Below are 16,092 nucleotides of genomic sequence, written 5' to 3'. Positions count from 1 at the left end.
ATGATTCATACCATGCACTCAAGTTGCATACTTTTATTTGTACTAGAAAACAATTAACTAATCCAATTTAACTGATTTTAACTTTGAGTAGAAATTTGCAAACAGAGACAGAAAGAAAGTCACCTTTATTTGATGGATATAAACAAGCTGGCCAACACTCAATAGTAATATTCTGATACAGCACATACAATAGCAAACTGGGGCACTGAGGACAGCCTCCTATGTTTAAAAAACATAAAACATCACAGAGTATCCATGCTTCATTCAATACTTCAACTGACGCAATCTCGCTTTTTTTCATCTAGGGACTTCCTTTGATAAAGTTCTTTTAAATAGATATTTCTCATTTGCATTCACACACATACACGCATAAGCACACCCATTAAAGCAACTAAAGCAGCTACACACACACACACACACACACACACTCTTTCTCTCTCTCTCTCTCTCTCTCTCTCTCTCTTCTGAATAAATTTACACAAGCAACCCCAAAAACATGCTGCACTCTCACAAAACTGCACAGGCTGTCTACTAGGGGGGACACAGTAAGTGAGACACACATCACTCTCAAACACGACATCACACCGTCACAATGCACGATGCAGATGCAAGTAATGAAGAGGAATGATGCTTCATGGGAAATAAGCTCACGTTCACACAAGTAATCATTCAGCATGCTGGACACTCACATTGAACTTGTTCCTAGGTCTTTACTGTACAGTTCAAAACATTTACTTATACAAATAGTACAGTCTCAAACTGGCATATTCCATAAGATGAAACAATAGAAAAAATAAAGCTAACTTAAATACAAAAATGAAGAATAAAAAAGTAAACAATATTAGTTCTGTCAAAACAAAAATGTTTCTGGCATTGGTCACAGTGATTTGTTTAATCCAAAGTTTTCAGCAACATACAGCAAAAGAAAAAAAACCTGTATACAACAATAAAGTGAAAATGTATGTTAGGCTTTTCAGACCTTTTTCTTGAAGGCCTTTGAGAATTATTGGTGGACCTGTAGGCCTTTCAACTCAAGTCTCTCTAAATGGCTGCTTCTAGGCACAGATGCAGACTTGACTTCTTGACTCTACCTCACACTGAATGTGAAGTCAGTCATTCACAACCAGGATTTGTCTTTCATCTAAGCCCAGGAAACCAGCCCCAGCTTCTAAGCCTTTTTGTCTCCTAAACCCTTTTTTCTGACACAACAGTTAAGCAATTGCTCTGCATAGAGAACAGGAGATTATCCTTATATCATCGCTTCCAGTTGGCACATTATGTAAAAATCAGCATGCATGGGCACAATTGAAATGGTTCATGTTTTCTACCATGTAAATCATATATGGTATTTCATGGTAGGAGAACCCCCTACTTCAAGTATTCAGTAGATAAGGACCTGAAAATGGAGGATTCATACTCCGCCCCCCTGATGGTGAAGTGAGAGGATTTTTGCTCCTCTGTCTGTTTGCATTGTCTTCCCTTTTTTCCCCTAAAATCTAAATCAGGACCTTTCTCATAACATTTGTAAACACAAACACAAAAGCTTCACACAATCTGTTAATTCTTGGTCAGTGACAGGAGCTGTAGAGGTTCATATGTGAAGCGGACACATAAAAGGCGATGCATGTATCACCTCGGTTTGTGGATAGATGGGTAGATGGAAAGACATTTATATACAACGATCAACAATTGGCCATATAAGGAAGACACACAAGCACCATGAGGGGAGGGAGAGGAAGTAGGGGATTGTAACAGTCTAATTCAATTTTCCACTATACTGCACCAATGTGTGTTGGTTTTTCTACTTAATCAGCCGTCACGGTCACATATGTTACCACATCTGTTTACAAACGACAACGACGACAAACACGCAAAAGAAATGCATCCTGACAGAGTCACTTAAACCTCCACTTGGATGTTAAACGTGATAGTCCTCACTCACAAGTGCAAGTTTCTGACTGCTGAGTGCAGCAGACATAATCTCATTGCTACTTATGTGAGCTGCAAAGTTCAGTCTTTTTTGTTCAAAGTTGTCACCACAAGCCAAGTGGTGTTCAACTACATGTTTTCACATTGAAGAAAGGAATGTAATAATGTCTTCTGTTCTAGACTTCTAGATAGATTTGGATATACTTCTCTATTTCCCATAAACGGTTCTAAAGCTCTTATATATATATTTTCTTTCTTTTTGGGCTGTCCTGTGTTTTCAGACAGGGAATGTTATTTTCTGCTGAGGGGTTTTCTCACAATGTACAAATCAGAGGAAAATAACACCACTCAACACTCTAAATAAGACATATCTCTGACGTCCAGCCAGTTAGAAAAATAACCATGAAGAAAAAAATCATATATTATCTCTTCAGTTTGAAACGATTTTCTGACCACATATAGACACACTATAGATTTCTCTCTATATGTATAATATATGTATATCTATAATATATGTGTACAGTTTTAACGAGGCACAAGCCACCTTGTTGAGAAGGAGAAAACAAGTCACTATGATTAAGGAGGTCACACAGACTACTGCTGGAAGAGGAGAATTACAAGGGAGAGGAAAGCTGGAGCGTACTGTAAGTCAGAGACTGGGGTGTCAATGGTACAAATAGACCTGCAGGAAAATATCCATTGAACATTCTCCACTTCATAGTCTATAATGTATTTATAGTAGCAGTATTCATAGAGGGAGATCACCTCTGTGTGGGTGTTGAAGTGATCGTTGATCACAAAGCCCCCAAGGTCAAAATGTATGTACAAAGCAGTCTTTACGAGATGGTTTGTGAAGCCCATTGTGGGATCAAGCTCCTTGACTGTAAAAGGACTAAAAGATGCTCTTGAACAGGTCTTCTGACACCATTTAGTTTGAGCACCAGCAGAAGCACCATTAGTAAAAAATCCTGCAACACGGAGGAGGTGCATAGTCTCAGAAACTCAAAATAATCTGACTGATTAATAGTTTCTGACCACTCTCTTGGCCACCCTGATTGGATGGTTAATTACACTTTGACTGATAAATCTGAGTGAGGATGGGAAAATAAAAATGCATTCACTCTGAAATGACATCTGCATAGATTGATTTTTTTTTTTGACTACTGCTGATTAAAATGAGGTAACATGAAGAGAAACATTGATGGCACCCACAGCCTTGAGGCTAAAACAAGCGCAAGAACTGGATGGCCCTGCTCGTGCAGCCAAGGAAACCCCTGATCCTGCAGGCAAAGCTAAAGGCGTACTATCAGTCAGCTCTAAACTCTTCCTTTTACCAACAAGAAATGACAACAAAAAAACACTTGAATCTGGTGTGTGGAAAAAGCAAGTGAAGGGACACTACATCACTTTTAGAAATGCAGAGCATAAGCCTCTTTAGAAATAGATGGTGTTTGGGGCATGTATAAAGGTAAAAAAGAGGTCCATATGTGCCATAAAGGATAAAATCGCTCATCAACATGATCAGATGATTAAAACTACAGAAGAGCCATGTGTCATGAGGGTCATTATAGCCAGGTAGAGGGGTCAGATGGGGGGCCAACCACAGCCAGAGGAGTCAGTCAGGCAGGTGAGACATACAGCAAGACAACCACGATCTTGAATCAGTTACAGGAAGAAGGATGAGGAACAAATACTGGGCTGGCAGACTGTTGGGAGATCACTGCTTGGAGGATCAAGAGGGCATTGTTGGCCTGAAGAGGTTCAGTGTTGAGCTGGTGACAGACAGGTGAAGTGACATGTGTGAGAGCTCTGATGCAGGGCTGCCTTGTTGATAGCATGCTTTGTCCAAGCAAAACTTTGATACATCTGTCTCCCCATCGGCATCAACATGTGTCCCATTCCTTCCAATTAAGTCCTGTATCTGTGATTCTGTCAGAGGAAGTAGATGACCCAGAAAATGAAGAAGAACATCACTGCCATATGGAAATTTGTTTTTAATATACATTACGTTATAATACATTGTGTGTGTCCTAATATGAAATGTTTGAAATCACCTGCTCAGCTGTCAGTCTCCCCGCATGACCTTGACACCTGAGTGCCTCCTCCTTTCCCCCGGAAAATAAACAAAAGGTCCCATTGCTGAGTGTTGATTGAGTGGAGGTAATATATGTTCGTCCGGGTACTATAGTGTTTCAACATCATGGCATGGCTGTGCTCCTCCTGTAGTGACTGAATCATCTGAATGTGAGAGATAACAAAATACAAAAATCCAGATGTCACACAGCTGTTTCTATTGTTATGAAATATAGCAGACACTGCAGGCAGAGAGAATTATGAAGTGGAAAAGTTTCAAACATATCTCACCCCTCAAAACAATATAAGAACTTTGGTTGTCGCAGCACATATCATGCCCAAATGCCCTCGTCGTCATCCTGTTAAAGGCAGTGTTACAGGCCACCAGCAGCAATATGCATGGAGGAAAGAAAGCAGACAGAAGCTGGAGTAACTGCTGATCAAAAGACATCACTGGAACAGCAGGCATGCAATAGAAAAATAAGCATTTAAAACGTTTACATGTAAAAGAAAGCATCAGAGAATATATTAATGTAGTAAAGTAGTAAAGTAGTAAAGTAGTAAAGTACTGTATTGTCAATGATTTTCCAGGGTTACACTTTGATCGGTGAATTGTTGGGATTTAAATAAAATTACATCTAACCTGGTCCTGGGCAGGGCGGTGACCAGCATGTGGGGGTCCTCGGGCCGGCCCACCACGATGATGGGGCGATGGGTGGCGTGGATGCTGGCCATGGTGCGGGTGCTGAGGGTGTTGAGGGTGTTGAGGATGTTGAGGGTGTTGGGGGTGCTGGGGATGTGGATGTTGGGGGTGGGGTCCTTGTTGGGGAGCGCCGTGTGGGTGCTGAGGGTGAGGGTGTTGTGGAGGGGGGTGTGCGTGTGGGTGCTGTGGAGGATGCTGCGGGTGCTGTTGGTGAGGGTGTTGGGGCTGTGGGGGCCGTGGGTGCTGTTGGTGCTGGGGAGGTGGTTGGGGGTGCTGAGCGTGTTGCTGGGGGTGCTGGGGGTGAGGAGGGTGAGGGTATTGGGGTTGTGGCTGCTGTGGGTGTGGGTGCTGTTGAGGGGCCTGTGGGTGCTGCGGGTGCATGGTGTGTGGATATGGAGTCTGCTGGGCGTGGGGGGCGTGGGGAGCGTGGGGAGCGTGGGGAGCGTGGGGGTACTGCGGCTGGGGCTGGGGCTGGGGCTGAGGTTGAGGCTGAGCATGTGGAGGCTGAGGCTGAGGGTGGTGAGGACCATGTGGATGATATTGCTCATCTTCGTAGTTGTCGGCTATCAGCTTCATTCTGCTTTGTGTCTTTAGAAAGAGGAAACTGGTTAGTGCATGATGATCTGCAGCTGTTAAAAAGAACATCAAATGAGTTTATGATGGGATGAAGTACATATTTTCAGTATATGTTGGTTGACGTTGAACAGTAATACCTAACAATGTGATAGAATCCAGTGCAATAGCCATGAAACCAGCACTGAGGTTTATACTTTTCTTTTTTTTCTCAGACTTCAGCTGTGATTTCATTTCTGTAGTCAATTTGAAGGTCATTGTGATTTTGTTTAGAAAATACACAATTAAAGATTCAACACTTTGGGAAATAACCTCATTCACTGTTGATACCACTCTTACATCTGTACACTAAATACGAAGTTACAGTTAGCAGCCGATAAACTTACAGAATGTAGTAGGGCATTTGTGGTAAGAGCTCCACAAATGTAGAACAATCTTCCATTGGGAACCAGACAAGCTACCTCAGTATCCTCTTTTTAAAGTTATTTAAGACATGACTTGAAAGCAAAAACATTCCAGACTCAAATTTTGACCTGGTACACACACCGTGAATATTACATTTTTAGGCCTCTGCACTGAATGGATTTGACCTCAGCTATGCATATGAACACTGCCTTGATAGGAAACTATCAAAGCTAATAATAATTGTCAGGTTAATTGGCCAGAAAAGAGAAGCATGGCAATTTGCAAACTAGACCGTGTAACTTGAGATGGACCTGTGTGGAAGAGTTAGACTTGACTTGCCCTTAAAAACAGCCCTGCCTCAAACAGCAGAAAGAGACACATTTGGGGAAAAACTAAAGTAGAAAAAATGATTAGTGGCCATGTGTGAGGACCACCCCCTGTAGATGAAATGGAAAAAAGGGCTAGTTGCAGCTACATTTTTATTTTTGATTAATGTTGTCTTGGCAATCAGCTACAGTGCAGACAGAATTTTCCTTGACATTGTGCTGCAGTACTAACATGTTGTTTGAGCTGGTGCATCAGTTTGTCGCGCTCCCTCTTGAGGGCCAGCACCTCCTCCTGGGTCTTCTTTTTATTGGAGGCCGACAGTTCCAGCAGTGCAATATTTGCATCTTTCTCACTGATGGCTGCCAGCAGAGCTTGTTGCCTGAAGAAGAAAAACCTTATGGCATCAGCATTTATATTCTATAAAATAGGAACAACATTTAAGAAATGGTATGTAGTTCATTTAAAGTGCTCATATTATGCTCACTTTCAGGTTCATAATTGTATTTAGAGGTTCAGAAAAGGTTTATATTGTTTAATTTTCAAAACATACCATATTTCTTTGTTTCTCCTCTTTTCACCCTGTGTTGAGCTTTCTGTTTTAGCTACAGAGAGTGACACACTTCTGTTCCAACTGGGAGTATTGTTGCAATGAGTCTTTGTTTAGACAGCAAATAATTTATTTACAATAAGGGAATACGTTACAGATGCATTGTTGTATTAAAAGTGTAACGGTAACTTAGTCTACTTTGGATGGATCATGAGCTAAACCGGGTATCACTGTCAATGTGTCAGGAGCCAAAGCATTAAGAGATTGTTGTAGCAACCAACGTAATAATATCTTCATATAGCGCATTTTCATAAAACCCAAGGACGCGCCACACAAGTACAGTGGGACAATAAAAAAATTGTAGGCCAACACAAACATAGACTGAAAAGAAATAAAACCTTTCCTTTTTTTTCAGTGATGGTCCTGCCCCAGTATTTGCCATAACTACAACAGATAACTTCTAAAATGAAATTAAAATACTATTAGGCCTATATAAAGATATCTCCTGCTACCCTTTACCTGGCTGGATTACACAGGCTTTTTTGGTGTTACGCCAAAATCTGTGACCCATCAGAATGTTTGACTGCGAGCTGGTTTGCCTGCCGTGAATCTTTATGTGACTTTGCGGGGGAAATCGGACCCTAGAAGAGGCACTAATAAAAACTATTTAAAAGGGCATTTTTTTTACTCTAAGTGTCCTTGATGTTACAGATCATTTATGATCATCCAATGAAAAATTACACAGTTTCAGAAACATTTAAAAATTGCACGTAGTTACTTTAACTACATCAATGTCAAATGCTGTTTAAGTGCAAGTAAAACTATGTAGCCAGGGCTAATAGGACTTTGAATTGGTCTAAAATTAGTCATGAACTGCATGCCCTGTCCCCCCCCCCCCCCAAATGAATTCAGAACTTTATTTGGTTGATAGTTTAGAGATAATTTTCCAAACAAGAAATTAATCCATGCTTTAGTCAGCAACACACCAAGATAAGTAAAATGATGGGCTGTCTTTGTGAGGCTGACATCAATTGTCAGGATGGCACTAACTTCATCTCCAGTATCTCCTCCAGCTGTTTCCTGCGCTCCTGTCTCATGTTGGTGAGATGGCCGTCCCTCTCCTGCAGTGACTGCTGTGTAGAGGAGAGACGCTGCTTGGTGGAATCCAACTCCTGCCTTGTCCTTTCCAGTGTGTTCATCAGCTCTTCCAACTGCATTATATGTGTCCCCACACCAAATGTATAAATAAGACACACAGATATAGACATGTAGACATTTTTCATTAATAAATATTCTCAGCTAAAACTGATGCAGTCCAACACAAGAGTCCTACAATAAATCCCACCTTCATGAAGGTTAAAATAAACTGGCAACTAAGTGTATTTCTCAAGAGTAAATTTGCACCTTTACATGGTGGCCACTGTCCATGGAGCTGTCCTTACGAGGATCTTGTCCTAAGCCTTTCTTGTCCCCTTGTGGTCCCAGTTTGATATTTGGACCCTTCTTAGTCAGGTCTTTGCCTCCTTGTCTGTAAAAAACACACCAATTTAAGAGCATTTCCAAGCGAATAATTTTTCTGAATTCCATTCTGTAGTTGCTGTACCATTTATCTATTGGGGCAATAATGTTAGAAGTAATTAGTTGTGTGAGTATGGTACAATATATTCCCACATATCACAACAAAAAACATGAAACACAAACAAGGAGAACAAGTGTAGTGTAATGGACAATCATGTCTTGTTTCAAAATGTTACCAATCAGATTACCAGGACAGCAAAAAGACATGAGCATCACAGATGAATTGATAGCTTCATGTTACGTATCATGACACTGCTGAAATGACTCACAGATTTAAGCACCAGGGTTAGGATGGATATAGGTTGAGATGGGTGCGCAATGGGGGAGAGGGGCATGACTTACCTGGGAGCTAAACTGCAGATGGGGAGAGGAAGAGATAGAAGAGAAGGGGATGACAGGACAAGTGAAGGAGACATTGGAAGCAGCAGACAAGAGCACACAAAGGAAAAAGTAAAACAAAAAGAGACATTAGAACCAGAACATAAAGAAGTAACCACAAAAACAATACAGAAGACCCAGAGGAGATCACAGTGTGTTCATTGTCAAACAACATGGGAGATTAGAGAGGCGCCTGTGACAGCCGCTGCTCTGCAGCCTGACACAGCTAATGCAGGATGCACCTTCTCTGAAAACAAGGAACCATGTGCATCTGCTGGCAAGCCTGGGAATGGCAGACATGCAGTCAGACAGGCAAAAGTCAGCAGGGAAAAAAGGAGGAAGACAGGTCTGAGTGCCGAGCAAAAGGAGAGGAAAGCCAAGAGGGGTTGGACCGAGAGAAAGAGTGAGCTAGTGAGAGAATTAGTTATGGATGCAGGGTTTTTCAGACAGAAGAGACCCAACTGAACTGACAAACTTCAAGATGGAGGGTTCAGTTCTGACCCTACCTACTACAGCATCTCACTCACAGAGAGCGTGTAGACCTGGAGCACAGCAGCCCTATTCATGCAGGCCACTAGGTTGATCATTTCTCTTTAGTATCTGGTAGAGCAAGCTAAGCAGGGCGTGGTGGGGCAGGAAGGTGGGCACCAGGAAAAGAACACTAGAAGAGAGACGGGCTGTCAGGTGATGTTACTGGTGATGGTGATTAGAAGGTGAAAGTTACAGAGGATGAGGGTGATGTAGGATGAGGTGGGCAGATGGGTGAATGGAATGAACAGGGGAAGCATGCTCATGGCAGGAGGAAGCCACAGCTTTAAGGACAGAAACTTAATACGTTTCAAAAAACAGCCAACACCACAAAAATACACACAAACATGTATGTGTGTCTGTAAGTGTGTTAGTGAGCATATGTGCTCTAAGATACTTTAACATAGGACACTGAGCGACAAAAAGTACAATACAGTCAACTAAAATGGATGAAAAAAGCGTGAGCAGTTGGGAAAATCATGCCGAGAAAACTGCTTCTAATGCAGAATATCATGTATTATTTACAATATTCTTTAGTAGTATACAAGTACAAATTTTGGGGCTCTTTTACTGTGTAACTAAAATTTGGTTGTTAGTTTGCTATATCCTTGGTGCAATTGGTTTAATTGTGTGACTTTACCATGCATCATTACAGAAACACAACAGAAACCCCAGCATGAAGTTACGTCTACTCTAAATCAAAGAAACACCACATAATATATGAGCATCTGTACATATATTGCAAAAATTATGACCTGAAGTTTTGTACTCGTGAGCTGGCTGAGCAAACACATGCTGCACAAATAAAAGCAAACCAGGAATCCAGGGATCTTTGTATCATGTGTATGAGTACAGCAATAACACCTAAATACAGAGCCTGCCACTCTGATACAAAGATATGTGGATCCTTCAGACAGCAGGCAGACCCAGGCACACAGGTGAAACCAGATGCAGATACAGCAGTTGCAGTTGGAGACTTTAACCACACATCCGAGCTGAAGTGCCAGGGCAGAGCACTCACTTTCCCAGGAAATCCCACACCATGCCCCTATCTGTTGGGGGGCAGTGGACACAGAAGGGAGTGGGTCAGGGGGGGCTCTGCCACCGGGACGAGGGGTGGGGCAAGGGGCAGAGGGAGGGGGGCTGGTACCAGGGGGCACAACAGGAAAGAAGTTGCATGGGAGATGGAGAAAAGATTTTAAAAACAGAATCAGATTGGAGAAAGGAAAGACAAAAGGAGATTGAGACCAAAGTTGAAAATGATCAATGATCATGAGCAAAGGGTGATGAAATGAACAGGTGGGCATGAAACAGAAGATAGAAAGAGGAAAGGGACAGAAAAAAGAGGGTATAGATGGCAAAAAAGGACAAGAACACTTAATTACTCAAACACCACTAACAAATAAGAATGACACAGAAACGAAAAGGCCCCTTAATAATTAGCTGGGAAGGAACAATAGAACTCGTTCTAAGTGGTGGGTCTGGGACTCTTTAAATTGCAGGGCAAGGACAAGGGGCTGTTATTGGCAGACAGTGCTCATGTGTCTTTCTCAGTCCATACAGTCTTTGTCTCATCAGTTTAAATTCATTCCAGTTGAATGACGTTGGTCTCCTCCATTATCATACCAAGCTCTGAGAGACTCTGAACCACATACTGCACTAAGAGGTGAGCCAAGAGCTGATGAGGCCACCAGTTTTATTTATGTGGTCTACTAACTGAAATCAGTTTGACCGACTACATTTAGGGGGAGACTGAGTGGTACTTGTGTTCTTACATCACATCTAACATGGGGTCACAACTTTTACAGAGTAAGGAGTAAGTGAAAGAGTTTACATTGATAAACCAGCTCATCCCATTTTTGACGACATCTACTGTAGTTTTTCTTCCTATCATATATGGATATATGACAATAGAAAAAAGAGGATATATAAAATACAATGGAGATGTTTATTTTTTTCTTCTCATGTGTGGGTTTCTCTCTTTGCTGTATCTTGTTTTGTTATATATTGTATGTTTGTATGAATCTCTTGGTTCAGAGCTGACAGTTTTTTTTACTCACAGTTTGTCTTCCTATCAAGTTTGAATGAACTTTTTGTGAGTAGCTTTGGACAAAAGTGTCTGCCAACTGATGTCATGTAATAAAGTAACAATTCTTCCAAAGTAGAAAACACTCATTATTTATATGTAACACTAGTACTAAACATATATACTTTATGATGAAAGGGAGTAATCACATCAGGGTAAACCGAAGGTTAAGATGTCTTTGAATACTTTAACTAACTTGTTGAGACAATCAGATTCAATTACCTTTCCAACTCAGCGATCTTCTTGTCCTTGTCATTCTTTTCAGTCTCCACCTCTCGCAGAATGTCCAGGAGTCTCTCCACCTCCGTCTGAGCCTTGTTGGCCTCGTCCTTGTAGTAGCTCACCTCCTTCTCCAGCAGCTTCACTCGGTCCACATACTCCGGGGTGCCTCTGGGGCCGGACTGCAGCTCCACCTCATGGGCCTTCTGAATCCACGTGCCAGGGAAAGACACAAACAAACAGACATGCACACACCCAAAGATACACTCCATTAACATTATAATATCAACACAACCATGCACTACAGCACAGAATGTTTTACTGCCCATGGAAGAGAGATACATACAGTACATTGCAGTCCATCAATGTCTTATAATAACCACTCCCCTTGCTCTCTCGCTCTCTTTCTGAATAAATAAAGCAGAGTAAAATGTTGTGGACAAGCCAAGGGCATCATTACTGGTGCTGGCTCATTAGCTTCAACAGAGCTATTATTTAGCTCCATTTAACAGCCCTCTGAGACTCCCAGTCACTTGGCACACTTGGCGAGTATGCAGAATACAGGACTGTGTATGTGTGTGATTGTGCAGCAATCCAACAAATCAGTGGCAGTGAAATGCTAAATCCTGATCCTGCATCTTTGCTTATCTGTCACAAACTAATCAATGCTTTACTGCTCACTAATCTCGCCATTGTTGCAACAGTTTGTAACTCTCCATGAAGTACATTACAGTGGTACACATCACCCTCTAGACAATATGCAGCCACACATGTCAACACAAGTCGCAAGAGTGCAAGAGTTGTACAGAGCCAGAGAGCATCCACCAAAACAGTGCAGTGATCTCAGACCACGGCTGATACCTCAGCTAACCGCACCACACTGAGACGAAGGAAAAGCGTGGCAACACTGACAGTGACAACATGCAACAAAGGTCGACCATGTCATGCAAACCCAACAAAGCTGCACAGTCTTTGTGATTGTCAGTCAACAGAATGGAGAAACAGAAGCAACAGGGACCAAGGAAATCTGTCAGCTAAAATAAGTTTCATATTTTAAGCATGAGGAGCGATGTTAGGATTTAACTTGTGGAAGATTTTTCTCAATGATTCAAATTGTAAATATACATAGAGTTATTTAAGATCCACGAAACAATGTGGAAGTATATCAAAATATGTTATTGGACAGATACATTTGACTCCATTCAGCCTGTGGTTTTAAATGTGGATTTTGATGTGAGCATTATACTAAAAATGGAGTCTAAAGTATGAGCTTGGTTGTAGGAACTCCACTGCATAATGGCTTTTTTTCATTATTTTATTTACCTGATTTCTTTCTGTTTTGATTCATCCACTGTTTCTTGATATATTGTATTTATTCATAAAAGTATCAAAATAAATTACCTCAGGATAATTAAAGCGTTTCTTGTTTTGCACCTGCAACTTTATTAAGCTCCACAAAAAAGCATCAGTATGCTAAACATACAAATGAGAAAAATATCAAATTTCGCTATCAGCTTTAAAAATTGATAACACTGCGTCCCTTGAAAAAAATTTAAAGAATGACTTAGACATTTACTGGGATCCTAAAAACACAGAATTTGATTCTGTTAATGACAAACAAAATTGTACTAATGCAAATCATTTCTCTGTTATCCTCAAACTTAATTCAGTAACAAGAGAAAAAGATGGAAAGGTTTGGCTTCACAGTTCATTCAGGGATGTAGGTTTCAAAACAAATGAGAAACTGGAAGTCAACCCCAGGCCATGACCTTTATCTTTCATTACATACTGTACAGTATCTGAGTAGCCTTTGGGCATGATTGATGCTCAATGTGGATTTGGGCCTTTAGAACTAAAATTGTGAGCTGCATTTCCCATGAGTGCTTGCATGACAAAACACAGGTGTTTTTCTGGGAGATCACACATCTAATGAAGGTCTATTGATGGAAGACTTTGCCTCATCTTTAAATTCTTGTATTGGAAGTATGTGTGCAGAGCCTTGTCTCTAATGTGCCAGGGTTATGATAAGGACAAATTTTGTAGTTAACGTAATTACAGACAAACAAACTACAGAGCCAAAATTATAAAGTTCAGAATAAAAAGATTTACTGTCTAATTCCAACTGAACAAATAAAGTGAACTTAACTTGAAATACTGTATATGTAGCACCAGTTTCACCACGTTTCACAAACAGTGCAGAATGAGTACATTGCACAGGGTGCAGTATAAGAATCATTATATTAGTACAGTGCGATGATCAACATGCATCTGGGTGGCTAGTGGGTGAATTAAAACCTGTGCTGGGGGTGGCATGATCACCATCTAGCTGTTTCAAAAAGTTATCAGTGGTCCTCATGCTTTCAATATGTGCCTCAGAAAGCTCAAGAGAGGGACTTACAGGATTGTTCATGTGACTGAATAGCTGCTCAGCTTGCTACATTGCAAACGAAGGGTTGAGGAAGGGAATGGGGCAGGAGAGTTAGGATTTAGTTTAGTAGACAGGAGAGAACAGCAGCATCACATGTTACAATACATGTTCGACAGAGCAGTAACATAGTCTCAGTACAGCACATGTTGTTACATGTTAAGGGCAACACATAACTGACAAATGTAGAGGAAACAGACACAGGATAGTCTGAGTTATGGAGTAGGAGGAGGCAGAGGAGGGTATTTAATGGACTGTCTGCCCCTGCAGCAGCCTAACAAAGCAGTGCAGTGCAGCCCGTTACAGGAGAGAAAGCATGATGGTAGCCATTATCCTAATTAACGGTGTTTTATATAAGCAGGTTCACGCTTTGGGTTCAGTCGGGATTACGTGATATTACAGATAAGGAATTAGCTTAATAAAGAACAACGGGTATTCACAGTTTTTCACCTTGTTTTATATATATATATATATATATATATATTATATATATATATATGCATAATGGAAAAAAGTGTGTTCTGTTGAGTAATTTGAGATAGCCATGTCCAAACTGTCCTCCATGAAATACACATAATGCAGGAGTTGCAAAATATATGAAAAAACACCAAACTCTTTCTCTCCTCAAAGAATAAAAGGAATAGTTCACAATTTGTGAAGTCTATAACTACTTAATAGTTTCCATCCAAGTGTGCACTGGACACACAGTGAGACAATTATTTTCTTCACAGTGGACACACAAGCTTTGGTTTATATCGATTGTTCAGTGCAATTACAATGAAGGACATCTGTACAGTCTTAATTTCCGGGCAGACAAGCTCTCCAAAGTTCAGTCAGAATTGAAACATCTATCATGAAAAATTAAAGTGTATTGGCGACTAAAATAGGCCATTTCTATCGTGGACCTTTTCCTATTTCATAACAAGAATAAAGCATATATTTGTATGTCTGAAACAGGATAAGAATTTCCTAATGCTTTCAGTTGAGTGTTTTCTTAACTATTTTATTACTATTTTTTGTGTGTGCCCTGAATAAGAACTATGTAATATGTGAATTATTTTTATAACTAATTGCTAAATAGATCTAGGTTCATTCAAAAATATATTTTTTTTCTCACAATATACATTTCCTGATGAGTAATTCTTCTCTGTGAAACGCACACCTACCTTCTGCAACTGCGTCTCCAACTTACTACACTCCTCTTTTTTTTCTGCTCAATGGCGATCTCCAGTGACTTGAGCTTTGAATCCTTCTTGAGGCCAGAGGATGCCAGGGATGAAGCATGTTCTTTAAATCGATGAGACTGGACTGCAGGTAGACAGACAGTACAGACAGCAGTGCCACAGCTTAATGTCATATAAAGGCCTACTGAAAGAAGGAGGAAATATAGAAATATAAAGGCACACCATGTGTACAACATGCAGCCTTGTAGACACACCCTATACACGCTTTCAAAAAAATCTCTTTGCTCCCTGCATAATCACTGACCTCTTTCTCTGTTAATCTATCTGCAGGCTGTTGACCTTCTCCTTCAAATCCTTGTTATCCTTCTTATAGAGTCTACTTCTTCCAGACGTTCTCTGTCTTCCTCTCCCTTTGGTCCTTTAAACGCTCTATTATCCTCTCCTAACACACACACACACCACACACACACTCACACATTATTACATTTTTTTTATATTAGTAGCTCATTTTTTCTGAAATATGTCTGCTCATTTTCAAAAGTTTCTGCAGATTTAAAATAAACTATCAAAAATTCCACTTGCCCTAAAAGTCTGCTGTGCATAATGTTATTGCTCTGCTGACACTGTATGGTCTCTCCTTCAGACCATGTGACAGACACAGAGTCCCGTTTGGAACAGGTCTGCTTCAAAGCTCTGTGTATTTGTGCCAAAACCCCACAAGCAGAGGGGCCGTGCACTGGGCACAGGGCGTCTTTGGAGGCGGGCTGTATGTGGCCCACCCAATCAGAAGCTAGAAACTGTACTGGTATTTTCTTTGCTATTTTCTTCCATTGGCTGGACACATTTTCTTACATTTGATTGGGTGGGCAAGATGCACATTTGGGTGGGCTGAGCCCACTCTAGCCCCTAGCTAAAGCCGCCTTGAGTGGGACAGACATTACTGTATGCTCTCATTAAAAGACCTACCAAAGAGGAAACATGATTTAGTCAGGCAGCGGCTGTTCGCATCCCAACTGTGAAATATCATTGCATCCATTGTAATGCCTTAGTGCTTTACCATACCTTCTCTGACAGAGCCTCCTCCAGGGTGGCCAGGGCAGTGTCTGTGTTACTGGAGTCGTCTGCAGAGACTTAACC

The 16,092-nt window shown here is 41.0% G+C and overlaps 1 protein-coding gene across 1 annotated transcript; it reads right to left on the bottom strand.

Moving 5' to 3' along the window:
• Positions 1-106: 106 nt before the first annotated feature.
• On the bottom strand, positions 107-15,180 carry LOC116674501 (ERC protein 2-like). Its single transcript, XM_032506938.1, is given in 13 exon segments — positions 107-3,858; positions 3,984-4,167; positions 4,294-4,361; positions 4,646-5,293; positions 6,242-6,389; positions 7,608-7,768; positions 7,962-8,085; positions 8,478-8,489; positions 11,350-11,552; positions 13,745-13,780; positions 14,938-14,979; positions 14,982-15,079; positions 15,141-15,180. Coding segments are annotated over 11 exon segments (1,539 nt in total). The 3' UTR covers positions 107-3,858; positions 3,984-4,167; positions 4,294-4,334.
• Between the last annotated feature and the right edge of the window lie 912 nt (positions 15,181-16,092).

This window comes from Etheostoma spectabile, unplaced genomic scaffold (assembly GCF_008692095.1).
Source record: "Etheostoma spectabile isolate EspeVRDwgs_2016 unplaced genomic scaffold, UIUC_Espe_1.0 scaffold00000445, whole genome shotgun sequence".
Lineage (NCBI taxonomy): Eukaryota > Metazoa > Chordata > Actinopteri > Perciformes > Percidae > Etheostoma > Etheostoma spectabile.
This window is presented reverse-complemented; position numbering and strand designations above follow the sequence as displayed.